The sequence below is a fragment of the Aedes albopictus genome, chromosome 1 (assembly GCF_035046485.1).
Source record: "Aedes albopictus strain Foshan chromosome 1, AalbF5, whole genome shotgun sequence".
Classification (NCBI taxonomy): Eukaryota; Metazoa; Arthropoda; class Insecta; order Diptera; family Culicidae; genus Aedes; species Aedes albopictus.
Window position 1 is genome coordinate 109,647,304 of NC_085136.1, and position 15,411 is coordinate 109,662,714.

At 44.7% G+C, this 15,411-nt stretch overlaps 2 protein-coding genes across 2 annotated transcripts; one reads left to right on the forward strand and one right to left on the reverse strand.

The window, feature by feature from the left end:
* Positions 1-2,273: 2,273 nt before the first annotated feature.
* LOC109397677 (uncharacterized) lies at positions 2,274-3,616 on the reverse strand. Its single transcript, XM_019669979.3, has 2 exons — positions 3,197-3,616; positions 2,274-3,129 (listed from the first exon to the last, which is right to left on the reverse strand). The coding sequence occupies exons 1-2, from the start codon at positions 3,383-3,385 to the stop codon at positions 2,692-2,694; spliced, it is 627 nt and encodes a 208-aa protein (XP_019525524.3). The 5' UTR covers positions 3,386-3,616; the 3' UTR covers positions 2,274-2,691.
* Positions 3,617-8,145: 4,529 nt separating this feature from the next.
* LOC109432948 (uncharacterized) lies at positions 8,146-9,032 on the forward strand. Its single transcript, XM_019709302.3, has 2 exons — positions 8,146-8,391; positions 8,458-9,032. The coding sequence occupies exons 1-2, from the start codon at positions 8,203-8,205 to the stop codon at positions 8,875-8,877; spliced, it is 609 nt and encodes a 202-aa protein (XP_019564847.3). The 5' UTR covers positions 8,146-8,202; the 3' UTR covers positions 8,878-9,032.
* The last annotated feature ends 6,379 nt before the right edge of the window (positions 9,033-15,411 follow it).

Here is a 15,411-nt window from a genome sequence, read left to right on the forward strand (position 1 = left end):
ATCGTTCAGCGGGCACAAAGGGGAACTTTCTTTCTTCTTTCTCCTTCTACACTTCCAATTTCTTCTCCTCTTCTCTCTTCTTCTTGGGGCTTGGGGTTTTCACTATGGTTTCCAAACGTTTCGAAAAACCCGGTCGCGTGTCGGTAAGGCCGATTGTAACGGTGGCCAATGTCCCAGTCCGGGGAGTGGTACTAAAGTTGTGACGACGCTTCGCGCTTGTCTGCCGTTCTGCGTCCCAGCGGCGGAATACTTTCCTTCGATGAGGGTATGATTTCCTCGTGTGGCAGCAAATTCTGGCTGATGGATGTGCGCATGCGTGCGCTGTTGCCGCTGATTCAACCAGCGTTTTACACTGTGGTAGTGCGTGTTGTCTCTGCTGGACGATCGACGATTGTTGCATAGCCCGTAGGCTAATTGTAGTTGCATGGGAGTTGCGCAGAGGTTTTCCGAACGTGTTTCGCAGAGCAAGGCATTTTCAAAATGTTGTGTTTTACTTGACTTGCTTAATGTCTAGTTCTATACTAAAACATACTATCTTAGCAGAACAACTTAAACGTAACAATAGATATATAGATAGATTTAATAGAAGTTCAAACAAAAGCGGAAACAGCAGACCCGTAACTTCCGGGAGAAAAAGCGCCTCCTGGAAGAAGCGGAAGACGAAGAAATGGAACTGCTGTGTCGTTCCCACACGGAAGTTCTACCAGAAGCTCAACGCATCCCGCAACGGCACAGGAGACGACGGCAACGGAGGAAGCGACGACACCGGTGCAGTGGAGGACGGAAATGAGCCAACTCTCACACTGAGGGAAGTTAAGGATGCCATTCATCAGCTCAAAACTAACAAGGCAGTTGGTATGGATGGTATCGCAGCGCAGCTGAACTCATCAAGATGGGTCCAAAAAAGTTGGCCACCTGTCTGCACCGGCTGATAGTCAGGATCTGGAAAACCGAACAGCAACCGGAGGAGTGGATGGAAGGAGTGATCTGCCCCATTCGCAAGAAGGGCAACCATTTGGAATGTGAGAACTTCATCGCTCGATCACTATTTTGAATGTTGCTGACTAGAAAGATTAAAGTAACGATGGACGGTGTACAAAACTGTGGAAGGGTTTCAGGTGAACTATTCAGTTCATTCGAATCTCGCCGGAGACTGCGACAAGGTGATGGACTCTCATGCCTCACGCTATGTCCAAAGGGAAGTATTATGAAAATTGAATGTACCTGAAATGTTATTCCTTAGGATCGTAGGTTTGGACCTCTAGTTTCAGAATCTGTGAGGTTTAAAATATTTCATCTTGGGTTTTTCGATTTTTTTCGATTTGTTTGATTTTTTCTCTATTTTTCCATACAAATGGTGAAAAAAGTCATTTTAAGGTTAATTTCATCTCATATAAAAATCGCACATATTCTGAATCTAGAGGTCCAAAAATACGGTTCTAGCGAATAACCTTTGAGGTACATTCACTTTTCATAATACTTCCCTTTGGACATAGCGTGTGCCTACTCTTCAACATCGCTCGCGCTCTGGAAGGTGTGATGTGACGAGCCGTACTCAACAGCCGGGGAACGATTATCACAAAACCCTGTGAATTTGTGTGCTTTGCGGACGACATGGACATTATCGCCAGAGCAATTGGAACGGTGGCAGAGCTGTACACCCGACTGGAACGCGAAGCAGCAAAGGTCGGACTGGTGATGAATGCCTCAAAAACAAAGTATTCGGAGTATTCGAGTGTGGCGCCGAAGGATGAACAATGACTCGCTGCACTCTACGGTGAACCCAGCATCCAAAAAGTGGCCAAAACCGGGAGGATACGGAGGGCAGGGCATGTTGCAAGAATGTCGTACAGCAATTCTGCAAAGTTCGTGTTCGGCACTGATCCGGTTGGCACAAGAAGGCGCAGAGAGCACGATGGGTGGACCAAGTAGAGCGTGATCTGCGATGGTGAGTGGTAGCCGCAAATCGAGTACTGTGGCGTACTACAAGTGCTCTTCGATATAACGTACAGTGACCCCACAATTTATGAATCGGCAAAAATGACCACAGTTTATGGATTACTCCATTTGATCAACATGGTGATTCATAAATAGTGTACAAAAATTAAGGTGATTCATCGGTGTGGGGTCACTGTACAAATAAAGTTTCTCTTTGTACGTTATACCGAAGCAGAAAAATAATAATATTTTTTTGCTAGTCTTGATGGATTCGACGAGTAATTAACCCCAAATAATGATTTCGAAGATATTCACAACACCAATAATGAGAAACATGAATTTTCACGAAAAAGTAATTTCGTGTTTAGTGCTTCGATATAACGTGCACTAATTTATTCCCCAATTTGCGCTAATTCTGGGTAACAAGGCTACTGCTGCAACAGAACATTGATTTGAGTGATTTTGTAGTTTATCTGGAAATTATTGGAAAAAATCAAAAATATTCAAAGTTGTACGTTATATCGAATTCGCTATATCGAGGGTACTTAAATCGAGGATTACCTGTTCTGCTGATTATGTGTTATCCTAATTGACAGATTTTATAAAATTGTGTTCTTTTACTAACTTGCAACTAACTTCCCGTCGAATTGAAATGAACTTGCAATTGGTATGATTTATTTGATGCATTTTGAGCTATTGAGAGCTGTTACAAAAATCATCAATTCTCACTAACTATTGGTCCCTACTCCTGGATCAATTCAACAAATTCACCTGCTCTGTTTTACCCTCACTGCCATTGTTCGACTGCTGTGGAACCTCACGTCTTCTGCAGAAGTTCATCCACCAATCGACAGCATACAGTACTGTGGCAACAAATCCAAACGCGGCTGCCACTCTGTTGAAACTGCAACTACGGATGTCCCACAGCGCCAAGACCAATACGGAGAACGCCTGCGTGTAAAATCCTACCACCACAAGTCCGTTGTACCAAAGATTCACCCGGAACCATTCCAACGGCGAGAAAGCCCGACCATGGGGTTGGTTCGTGAAGATTGCATCAGCCAATAGAATCGCCGTGCCTATCAGTGCACTGAACGCGAAGATGAAGTAGGAAAGGTCCGGCCAGAAATAGCGATCATTATGGTACGAAAGGCGTGGGCGTATGAACAGCAGGGTTAGGAAGGCGGCTAGCTAGATTGAAGGAAAAGTAGAATTATTCAAAATATACTGATATAAATCATATACAACTGATACTTACGATTTGCCCCAATTTGAGCGACGATTGGAGACTCTTCAGAGCTCTCCAGTTGAATAGACGGGGTGGAACGCCCATGGGGCTTTGTAGAATGATGACATCGTTGAACAGAGGAAACTGGATTGCGTCGAGTTTCTTCCGTTCTAACTTGTGAACAATGGGAAGTGAAGCTGTCATTGATACTTTGTTCATGATTTCTGCTCAATAAAAGCTCACTCAACAAACAAACGAACGAACGCACAACTGGATTAAAATGACACGAAGTCTATGGTATCAACAGTGCTAATCTAAGCGATAAGAGTACTGATCCATCTATCTACAAAAACACAAACACAATTTGCGTATTCTAAAACAAAAAAAAATCAATAACGAACATACACAATTCTGATTTGTCACTTTGTATCATTGCCGTCATTCTGAAAAAAAAAAATATTTTCGTTGTTATATTTTTACAATTGAATTCTATTGCTTTTCAGTCCAGAAAAGTAATGAAAACGCTGGTTGATAGTAGGTCTCTATCGCGAAAGTATTGCAAACATATGATAAGAGCACTAGATAAAAGCAACGCTTATCAATGAGATTGCTCACAACATTCAAACTTGTTGAACTGTTCTAATTTCAATCCTGTGCGTCCATGGTGGTGCAGATGCAGAAGATCCAAGAAAAGATCTATATTACATAAGATGGCCAAACTTATATGAAGTAGTGTGTAATTATACTCCCCGTTGGGTGGCGGATAAGGCCAAGCTAGTGGCGATCTCTACAACCGGTCGTTTTCCGGTCCAGAAAATAATCTCCACGACGCTCGAGGGCTTCGCAATAACGAAGATCAAAGGAGTGTAATACTGCAGATGTTATGCTGTTCGGTAGTCCAGTTCTGGTCTATGTATGATTCGTTATCTAGTGCACTAGCGAGATTGAGTCCCATGATCATCGGTGGAGACTTCAACGCCTGGGCGATTCAATGGGGTAGCCGCTCGACTAACGCGAGAGGCTGAGCTCTACTCGAAGTGAATGTCGCGAACGTTGGCGACTAAAAAAATCCTACAGTAGGAACGGTGCGGAGTCTATCAATGTTGTGACCTTCTGGAGCCCGGGTCTAAACCCTAGCTCGGACTGGAGGGTCGACGATGGATACACGCACAATGACCATCTGATGATTCGATATTGGCTGGAACACGGAGGAAGACGGCCACAGCCGAAGGTCATCGGCTGTCAGCGGAGATAGCTGACCTAGTGCTGCGATAAGCCGGCATTTGTGGAACGATTGCTTCTAGGGTAACACCGACGATCTATCCAGCGATATCTAGTCGGAACCCTAAACAGTGCATGTGACGCCGCAATGCCAAGGCAATCACTACCCAGAAATGGATGCAAACCGGTATACTGGTGATGTCCAGAAATTGCAGAACTCCACGAATCCTGCCTTAGAGCTAGGAGGAGGATGCAAAGAGCTCGCACCGATTAGGGTAGAATGGAACGAAGTGAAGCCTACAGGGCGGCTGAACTGGCCCTGAAACTTGCTTTAAAAATTTCTGCCTGGTAGCCAACCCCTAGGGGTGATGCCTACAGAGTAGTCAAGGTGAAAACGAAGGGCGCGACAGCATCCCCAGAACGCTCCCCCGAAATGCTGCAGAAGATCGTGGAAACGTTGTTCCCCGCGACACTATAAGACCATAGGCCCCCGTCTCATATGGCCAAACCAGCCAATGTGAGGCCGCCTAAGAGCATCGAACGAAGAGTTCATCGTAATAGCGAAGTCGCTTGAGTTGAACGCCGGGTCTGGACGGTATCCTGGCAGTAGCCATCAAGACGGCTATCGAGGCTAACCCTGACATGTTCAGAATGGCTATGCAAATGTGCCAAGACAGAGGCGAATTTTCGGAGAGGTGGAAAGGCAAATACTGGCTCTACTACCCAAACACGGGGAGTCAATTGGCGAGCTGTCGACATGCAGAACTATCTGTCTACTGGACACCGCCGGAAAACTGTTGGAACGGATTATTCTGTAGAGGTTGATGGCCTATACCGAGAAACCCGTTGACTCTGAGCTCTCGGATAACCAGTTCGGCTTACGGAAGGATCGAACGACGGTGGACGCTGTTAGGCCTGTAACCAAAACGGCCGAGATAGCGCTCCAAAGAAAGCGAACGTAAGCTGGACGGTAAGAATGCATTCATCACGTAGGAGTCCCGGATAGCCTATACCGGATACTGGAGAGCTACTTCCAGAATAGTGTGCTTATCTATGACACCGAGGAAGGTGAGAGGAACTACAACATTATAACTCCATCCAGGGCCCGGTACGGGGGACTGGATGAGGTCGAGACAGCAAAGCTCTCGCGCACCACCAAACGGAAGATGGTGGTAAACAACCGCAAGTCTGAACAGCAGGCAGTGCTGGTCTTCACAGACGGGTGCACGAACAACTCTAATCGCTCACAAAAAAGCCATTGGAAGTCATGATCGCCGATAAGCTGAAATTCGGAAGCCAATAATAGGTTAAAAAAGTATAATGATTGATTAGCTATGCATAGTCGTCAATGTATAAATTGATGTAAATATTGAAAAACCAATTATTTCCTAATTACGAATGATTTTTGTAAATATTAGTTACTAAATATGTTGTTAAAAAAATACCATAGGAATAATATGTTAGAATAGAGGCTTGCGTAGGATAGCTAGGAATATTAATTGAATTAATTTATTAAATAAACAATTAACATATATAATTGTAGTAAGGTTCACAACAAAGCGGTTAATGATTGGAGAGCATACGAATTAACTTAATTGAAATTATATCGTAACAACTTAAAATGAATTGAAAAAAAAAATAAAATAAAGAATAAATTATGATAATAGCAATAAATAAATAAATAAATTTTATGAGAATATGGAGAGACATAAAGAAATGATGATGATGAATGAATCAGGATAATGAAAATAAGTTTTCGGGAAATTTTGTACAGCTGAATTATAACAAAAATGCGTTCATCAATTCGGCATGAGTTTGAATGGAAGAACGATTTGAATGTACCGAAGGGCTGAAAAGGGGTAATTTGGGATGAGGAAAGATAACTAAGCAAAATGATTAATTGAAAAGGGTATATAGAAATTGGGAATGAAGAATTGGGCAATTGATATATTGGGAATAATATGATGGGAAATACAAAGTAATCTTGAAAGAGGAAATATCATTGGGGTATATCGGGTAACAATAGCGGGGAATGTAAGGAATGAAGAAAAATAATAACTTGAGAGATTCTTGAATAAAGAAGCAGCTCTTTTTAACGTTAATACATGTGGAATACATAATAAATGAGGTTTGAGCAAACAAACAAAAGACATAAATTGTTGATTGAGAGTATTAATAATAAAAAGAATCAATAACAACAAACGAACGATTATTCTCTGAAACGATAAAGCAAAACGGATAAAAAAAAACAATTTAGACCCTAATGAAACTACGAAGGACGCTCCTATATAAAATGGCCATGTTACATAACATTTTTGAAAGTATATACGAGATCGGATGAAAATTGAATGATGAGGACAAGGGAGGGCCCCCCGGCGTTGGTCCTCTGCACGTAGGGTCCACGTTTCGTACCCATAGAGGACTACCGGTCTAATTAGCGTTTTGTAGATGTAGTTAACTTCGTGTGACGGCGAACTTTATTCGATCGTAGAGTTCTGCGGAGTCCAAAATAAACTCGATTTCCTACCACAATGCGTCTCTGAATTTCTGGTGTCGTTGTCGGCGGTCATCATTGAGAGAGTGAGCCCAAGTGCACGAATTGTTCAACCGCCTCGATTTCATTACCGTCGATAGAAATTTAGGGAGGCGGGCGCGGTGATTCCTCCCTGGAGCCCTTTGCCATCATGTTCTTTGTCTTCGACACATTGATTGATGACTAATCCGATTTGTCTGCCTTACTCTTTCTGATGTACGTTTCAGCCATCGTCTCAAATTTACGAGCAATAATATCAATATCATCGGCGAAACCAAGCAGCTGAACGGACTTCGTGAAAATCGTCCCACTCGTGTTTATCCCCGCTCTCCGTATTACACTCTCCAAAGCAATGTTGAACAGCAAGCACGAAAGACCATCACCTTGCCGTAACCCTCTGCGAGATTCGAAGGGACTCGAGAGTGTCCCTGATACTCGAACTACGCACATCACTCGATCCATCGTCGCCTTGATCAACCGTATCAGTTTATCCGGGAATCCGTATTCGTGCATAATCTGCCATAGCTGTTCTCGATCGGTTGTATCATACGCCGATTTGAAATCGATGAACAAGTGATGTGTGGGCACGTTGTATTCGCGGCATTTCTGCAACACCTGGCGGATGGCGAACAACTTATCCGTTGTAGCGCGTTCACCCATAAATCCAGCCTGATATTGCCCCACGAACTCTCTTGCAATCGGTGATAGACAGCGGCATAAAATTTGAGAGAGTATCTTGTAGGCAGCGCTCAGTAGTGTGATCGCGCGGTAGTACTCGCAATCCAACTTGTCGCCCTTTTTGTAGATGGGACACACGATACCTTCCATCCATTCCTCCGGTAATACTTCCTCCTCCCAAATCTTGGTAATGACCCAGTGTAGTGCTCTCACCAGTGCTTCTCCGCGTTATTTTAGTAGCTCGCTTGGTAGTCGATCTGCTCCAGCGGCTTTGTTGGTTTTTCAACCGGCTAACCTCCTCCTCAGGCTCATACCGAGCATGTCTAAATAGGCGAGCAAGCCCCATGGCGCGGTGAACTTCACCTGACACAATTTCTATCTGGCCGAGGTTCTTTCGCATGTTTGGAATGCGCAGACTGTGACAAGACCCCGGAGCATAGGTTCTTTGAATGTCCAAACATTCAAGAAAAGTGCTTACGCCTTTTGCTGAATTCATCAGAATTCTTATCTCTTCAAGCAACATCACTATCGCTAAACAAATCCACTTTTATTTCCGTTTACCTACGCGTTTGAATCAGTCGTGTGAATCTGGAGTGCGAAAAAAATGAGCAAAATTTCCACAACAGGATCTCCTCCTACGGTGCACAATTTCGACCAAAAAACCGCCCATCCGTTGGAGTTTCCTGTGAACAATGACGTCACCATACTGCAGAGCCCAGCGCGCTGCCAATGTGGATGGTTTGACTGGAACGTGCTGAAGACTGTTCGTTCGGCTCTCAAGATCGGACAGATAGTAAGTTATGATAATCATACCCACAAAGACTTCTATACAACAATCTAATTAACAAATCACTTCCAGACAGCTGCCATCGTCATTCTGGCCCTCATCCGGACCCGTCGCCGTCACAATTCGGAACCGCTAGATTCTCTTCCGGAAATTGCGTTCCTATTCCTCGCCATCAATGCCCTGATAGGGACGGTGCTTTCCCTCGGCGATTCCATCCTGAAAGTGCATCCTCTCCGGAAGGCATTCACTCCGGTGCTATGGTTCCGGGTGGAACTTTGGCTCACCGGATTGGCAGCGGTTGCGTTCCACACGCTGGCATACGTCGTGTTGGTGTTTGCCCTTAACTACTACGGCTACGCAACCAACATAGTGGCGTCCGCTTTCGGATTTGTCAATGCCGGACTGTATCTGGTGAATTGGTGGATGAATTTCAGCAAACGGCACGAAACTGTTAGAAAGTTGGAAAACGCGAGGGGTTACGAAGATGAATAAAAAAAATTGTATGTTATTGGATTGGTGAAGGAAAATAGTAGGATTTGTTAATCACACCCAATTCACGGTTTGCATTGAAAGTAACAAGAAAGTATATATAGGTATTGGCATTATATTGTATAGCAATTAAATGCGTATTTCTTCATTTACATCTACTTCTGACCATGATTCTTCTTCGTATTCTTTAAGGCTCTACGTCGCCACTGGGACTTGGACTGCCTCTATTCAATTTAGTGTTCTTTAAACACTACCACAGTTATTAATTGATGGGCGTTCTCTACGCCTCTCTACCATTGCATGAATTTGTATATTGTGAGGCCAGTACAATGATGCAGTATGCCCAGGGACCCGAGAAAGTTTTCCCGACCGGAACGGGATTCGAACCCACCGTCTCCGGATTATCGATCCATAGCCTTAACCACTACACAAACTGGAGACCCCATGATCCTGCTTCAGACCCATATTGGTCTAAAACAGAGCTCCACACTACGAGCAGGATTGTTTAACTTCGCAACTTCGACACCAACGCGAAGAAGAAGTGACTACTTTCCCAACCTAACCGTAATTTGTTTTTAATACCACCTAGACAATCGCCTCCCTGGGAGTGCCATAAGGTGTTGCTACATAGGGAGGCTAATGCAGTCAATTCCACTTCTCCAATCGATTTACCGTGTAGACCACCAGCGCTATGTCGTCAGCAAAGCCGACGTTTGCCACTCCCACCGACAACTTTCAGACTTCTGAGGCTATATGAAATCACTTCCGACCCACCTAGAACTCGGTTCTGGAAGTAACTTCCGAGAATCTTGTACATGTACCCGGGTATCCCAGATGCAGGAGCACATCGACAATAGTCGGCCAATTGGCGCTATTGGACGCGTTCCTTACATCTAGTCACTACTGCACAGCAGCGATTTTCCCTCATCCTTCGCATGGAGCGCTATCTCGGCGGTCTTTGTAACCGACAGGTGAGCGTACTGGTTACTCGAGAGACCATTTAGACCCTCATTGTACCTCAACATTCTATTGAGGATGGTCTTTGCGAGTACCTTCCCCGCCGTGTCGATCAAGCATATTGGTCTATATGCCGACGGGTCTCCGGGTGGTTTCCCCGCCTTTGGCAATAGAAGCAGGCTTTGCCTCTTCCATACTTCTGGGAAAACTCCCTCGTTCAGGCATTTCTGCATAGCAGACCTGAACATTTCGGGAGCCTCTGCAATAGCTACTTTTAAGGGCAGGTTCGGAACTCCATCCGGGCCTTACCGACACTAAGGGACTTTGTTATCCCGACAAGTTCCTCATCGATGACCCCCTCCTAATCACCAGCCCCAGTCCCAAGCCCGTCGATGATCCCCTCAAACACCTCTGAAGATTGCTCTGTAGGAGCCATTACACCTCTCGTCTTGGCCATCACGATCCTGTAGGCATCACCTAACCGATTCGCATTGGCACTCTGACAGAGACCTTCAAAGCAGGCCTTTTAGCTTGCTCTTATCTCGCGGCTTTTGCAGCGGAGAATACTACCTGCCGTTCGTTTCGCTCTATCTTTGATCGTGTTCGCTGCATCCGCCGCCTAGCCCGTAGGCAGGCGCGTAGATTCACAATCGCATGAGTCCAGCAGTAAGCTGGTGGTTTGCCATGTCTTGGGCGGACTTGCCTAGGCATAGTAGCTTCGCACGCAAGCGAGAGCACCGCGACCAGCTAGTAATAGCTTTGACCGAGTAGGTTTCGCTCACGGTGGAGCGCCTCCCTAAATACCTAGTCGTCGAAGTATGACGTCTTCCACCTGCAAGAGCTTGGCCTTAACCTAACCACCTCTTCCTTTACCTGCTGATTTCTGTTGTAGTAGTCGATACTGTGTAGCGAACCACCAGGTGATCGCTGTAGATGAAGCCACAGAGGGGTGAAGCCAACACTCCAGGTCGAACTACTTGTTGGGCAAGGACTACAAAAAGTAACGATGATAATCGGCTTCACTTCGTTCTGACTAAAGGTACTTTTGGTACCTACCAACATCTAGCATAGCCAGTTCCTCTAACAGGATCTGACCCCTCTGGTTCGTCCAACGGCTTCCCCATTCAACGGCCCAGGCATTGAAGTCACCCGCTATTACAACCGGCCTTCGCCCAGTCACCACGGTTGTCATACAGTCAAGCATCTGCGTAAACTACCAGATTGACCACGGTGCAAACGAATTATAGCTACAGAAGAAGGCCCCGTTACAAACCACGAAGCCCTCATAGGTAGTAGACACCAATGGCGATATTCGTTTCCAACTTAGAAACCGTCTGACAAAGCAGTTGCTGAGCTGCGTCACAGCGGTTCAGGTTCAGCTGCGTTACCTGCACTGTGATTTGTTCACTACGGCTTTCTTGAAGATCGGGCACCTTGGACCACCCGTTGGGAGCCTGTCGTTCACGGGTTTCCCGTAGCAAATCAAACACGTCGGTGGACTCGTGCAGCCTGGTGCTTTATGGTCTTTGGCACCACATTGTCTGCACAGTTTGCTCCTGTCAAGGTCGTATTTACAGTCCCATGACTTGTGCCCTGGTTCCACACACCCGAAGCAAACCTCCAGTGGCTCATGCAGGTATCAGGTATCAGAAGGCCGGCTCCAGAGCACGTTATCCTCCTTTTGGGACATTTGTGCCATCGCCAGAATAAAAGCCTATTTCATCATCTACCTGAGGGAAAAGGAAGGAAATAAGGATAAGGATGAGGATAAGGACAGGTAGGGAAATAGGAAAAGTACACTGGAAGAGGATACTAACGCATAAGCGTACCACAATGGGTTCAAACAGCGCCCTGAAAAGGGCACTGTAATAACGCATAAAGTGAAAGAGAGCCTATAGCTCTTCGCCACAGCGGGTTAAGAACAACAGAATATCCTGAATATTCAGGTCTCTGAAGTCAGTTTCACTCAATAAATGATTACCGAATACTCGGAAACGCAGTAGCGCAAAAACTGGACAGTTACATATCAAATGATACGAAGTTCCATAATCGGATTCAGAGCTATCACATGCAAATGAATCAGCTTGCTGAATATTCGCCATGTGATAGCTGAGTCGGCAGTGGCCAGTCAATGCTTTGACCAGAATGCTGCAATTCTGCCTTAACAGATCTGTAAGATACTTCGCCACCCTTGATGATGGCTCAGTACAATACAATTTGGTTTCACGACATGACTCCAAACTATTCCAGTATTGTCTGTGTTGAGTAGCAGCCCAGGTGTGAATCTGAAACTTTACCCAACACTTCGATATCGGAATAGCTGGCTCAGGGCCAATGTGATGCTCCAGTGCGAGCTGAAAAACGGTGCAGTGTATACCAAGTGAGTAAGACAAATACAGCCTTAGCTCACGAGTATAAACACCAGCACCCACTCGACCTTCGAGAAGGGAGCCATCAGTGTAACATACGATGCCATCTGAAATACGTCTCTCCAGGTATCCAGATGTCCACTCTTCCCGGGAAAGGAATTTCGTGGAATATGTCCTATATGGAAAATTACAGGCAATTGTAGGATCACTTGGAGCAAGGACAATTTTGTCCCAATTCGCTAAAAGTGGAAACAACGAGGTGGGTGTTGATGTACGGTTCACAGGAGTTTCCTCTAGTAGACCGAGTACCCGTAGCCGGTAAGTGCAAGAAAGTGCTTCTTGTTTGAGATGAATGTGTAGTGGAGCAACGTCAAAGAGAACTTCGAGCGCTGCCGTGGGAGTTGAAGAGAACGCTCCAGACATCGCCATTAAGCACATCCTTTGCAGATGGCCTAACTTTGATTGGATCGTTCTCACTTCGCCCTTCTGCCACCACACAATACATTCATAGGTCAATATTGGACGAACAACAGTTGTGTAAATCCATTTGATATACTTGGGTTTTAGACTCCAAGTTGTACCAAAGGTTCGCCGGCATTGCCCGAAGGCCATACAATCTTTCTTGATTCTGAACTCAATGTGAGGTGTCCAGGGAAGCTTGGAATCAAGAATGACTCCAACGTACTGTACCTGTTCAGTCACATCGATTTCAGAATCAAAGAGACGCAAAGGTCGAACGCCATTACGGTTTCGCCTTTCCGTGAAAAGAACAATAGATGTTTTACTCGAATTAACCGAAAGGCCATATTGGTGACACCAACCCTTAACTACCTGAAGGGCGCTTTGCATCAGGTCGAAGAGGGTGGTGATACACATACCAACTAACAATGCTAGGTAGCCGTCGGCAAAACCATAAGTAGGAAAACCGCTATTATTGAGTTGCCTCAATAGCGTATCTGCTACGAGATTCCGAAAAAGCGGTGACAATACTCCCCCTTGGGGCATCCACAAACACTCAATTTCCTAATCCCTGCTAGACGCAATGTCGAGAAGAGATATCGGTTTTTGAGCATTTGATTAATCCAATTGGAAATCATTGGAGATATACCATGACTCTGTGCGGCTTCCAATATGGCATCGAAAGACACATTGTCAAAGGCACCCTCGTTATCTAAGAAAACACCCAAACAAGATTGCTTTTGAGCGAATGCTTTCTCGATATCGTAAACAACCTTGTGTAAAGAGTCAAATTGGACTTACCAGATTGGTAGGCATGTTGGTTCACATGAAGAGGCACGTTGGCCAGATGAACATCACGGATGTGATAATCCACAATGCGTTCTAAGCATTTCAGAAGAAAAGAAGTCAAACTGAAAGGTCTGAAACTCTTTGCTTCTTCATACGACACACGACCCACTTTCGGAATAAACTTCACAGTAATATCCTGCCAGGATTTGGGAATATACCCTGTAGCAATACTGCATACAAGTATTTTTTTTTTTTTTCAAAACATGTTTGTCATGATTAAAATCCCTTCTAAAGCAAAATAGGATACATCCCATCTGCCCCAGGAGATTTGAAAGGAGCAAAGCTATTAAGTGCCCACTCAATTGATTTTATAGTTACAATACTCCGAGCCGAAGCCAGGGAATCGTAACTGCAAGAAAAGACATCAGGTTCATCCGAAGATGTAATATCCACACATCCAGGGAAGTGTGTGCTGAATAAGCATCCCAGAACTTCCTCATCAGAGGAAGTCAGATCCCCATTTGGCAAACGAAGTTCGTTCACTCGGAAATCCTTAGATTTCGCAAGGATTTTATTTAATCGACTGACTTTACTCAAACTGGAAACATTTGTATAAAGGTTTTTCCAGCCGGATCGTTCAGCAGACCGGAGAGCTTTCCTGTAGGCCTTGCGAGCCGACCTGAAAACTTCCGAACCAGCCGAACGTCGTGTGTTCCAACTCTTTCTACATTGTTTCCTGAGTTTCGCCAGATCAGAGTTCCACCAAGAGGTTCCTCTTGTGATCTTCACAGACCGTAGAGGACATGCTTTTTCAAAAGCTTCCATAATGAAGGTCGTTGTAGTATCAACAGCATCATCTAAATCACTTGGAATGTCAATGGATGCTGAGTATCCATGAAATTTGGCCGCAATCAAATCGGTAAAAAGATCCCAGTTTGTTGTCCGGGGATTCCTGAAACGCAATGTTTGCGAAGTATCATTTAAATGCTCAAAAAAGATGTAGCGATGGTCATGACCTGCAGGTAAAGATTCTTCATTTGACACATGTCAATTGGTCAGCTCGTGACTAATTCTACTAGAGCAAAGCGTTATGTCTAACACTTCCTCTCTAGCAGATACCATGAAGGTTGGGCGGTTGCCTATGTTAAGTAATGCAAGATCTGTACTACTTAAGTACTCCATCAAACTGGAGCCTCTCATGTTAATGTCTGAGCTGCCTCAGATGATATGGTGAGCATTAGCATCGCTGCAAACAATTAGCGAAAGGCCTTTTGAAGTACAGTATGCGATGACGTGTTTGAAAGCATCCGTAGGGGATGGTTTATCATGCGGTAAATAAACCGAGCAATAGACGTATTTCCTGTTGAGGTTTCCAACAGAAACATCAATTGTGATAGCACATACATTTCTGGTGGTTAGCTCAGAGATGAGTGTAGCAACTGTTGCGTTGTTGACAAGCATACAGGCTCGAGGCATGACACGCGAATTTGCCATTTCATGTTTACAGAACGTAGCAAACACCGGGTTCACAAGGTTTCCTAGATAGAAATTCTCCTTACGGAAGTAAGGTTCTTGGACTAACACCACTTGGGCTGAACCATTTTGCATAAGTCTGCAAAGATTGATTGTTGCTGTTGTTTTATGCTGAAGATTGACCTGAGCTATCCTAAACCGTAGCCACTGCCTGTTGTTTTTGGTTTGTATCAGAGAGAAATATTGTCAGACAATAGAAGCAGAAAACATGCAACAAACTATGGTATACTGTTCTATTACTGGTTGGCGCGTAACATTCGATTATCTGGAGTTTTAACAGATAAAATGGGAGTGGCCGGCAGAGGAAGTTTTCATTACTTTTTGAAACCAAACTTCAATTATGTGTATAGCTTTTTGATCAGAAAACTGTAATATGCTATGGTCTTTCCAACGCATGGAATGGAATTGTAAAGAAAAACGAATTCGCAAG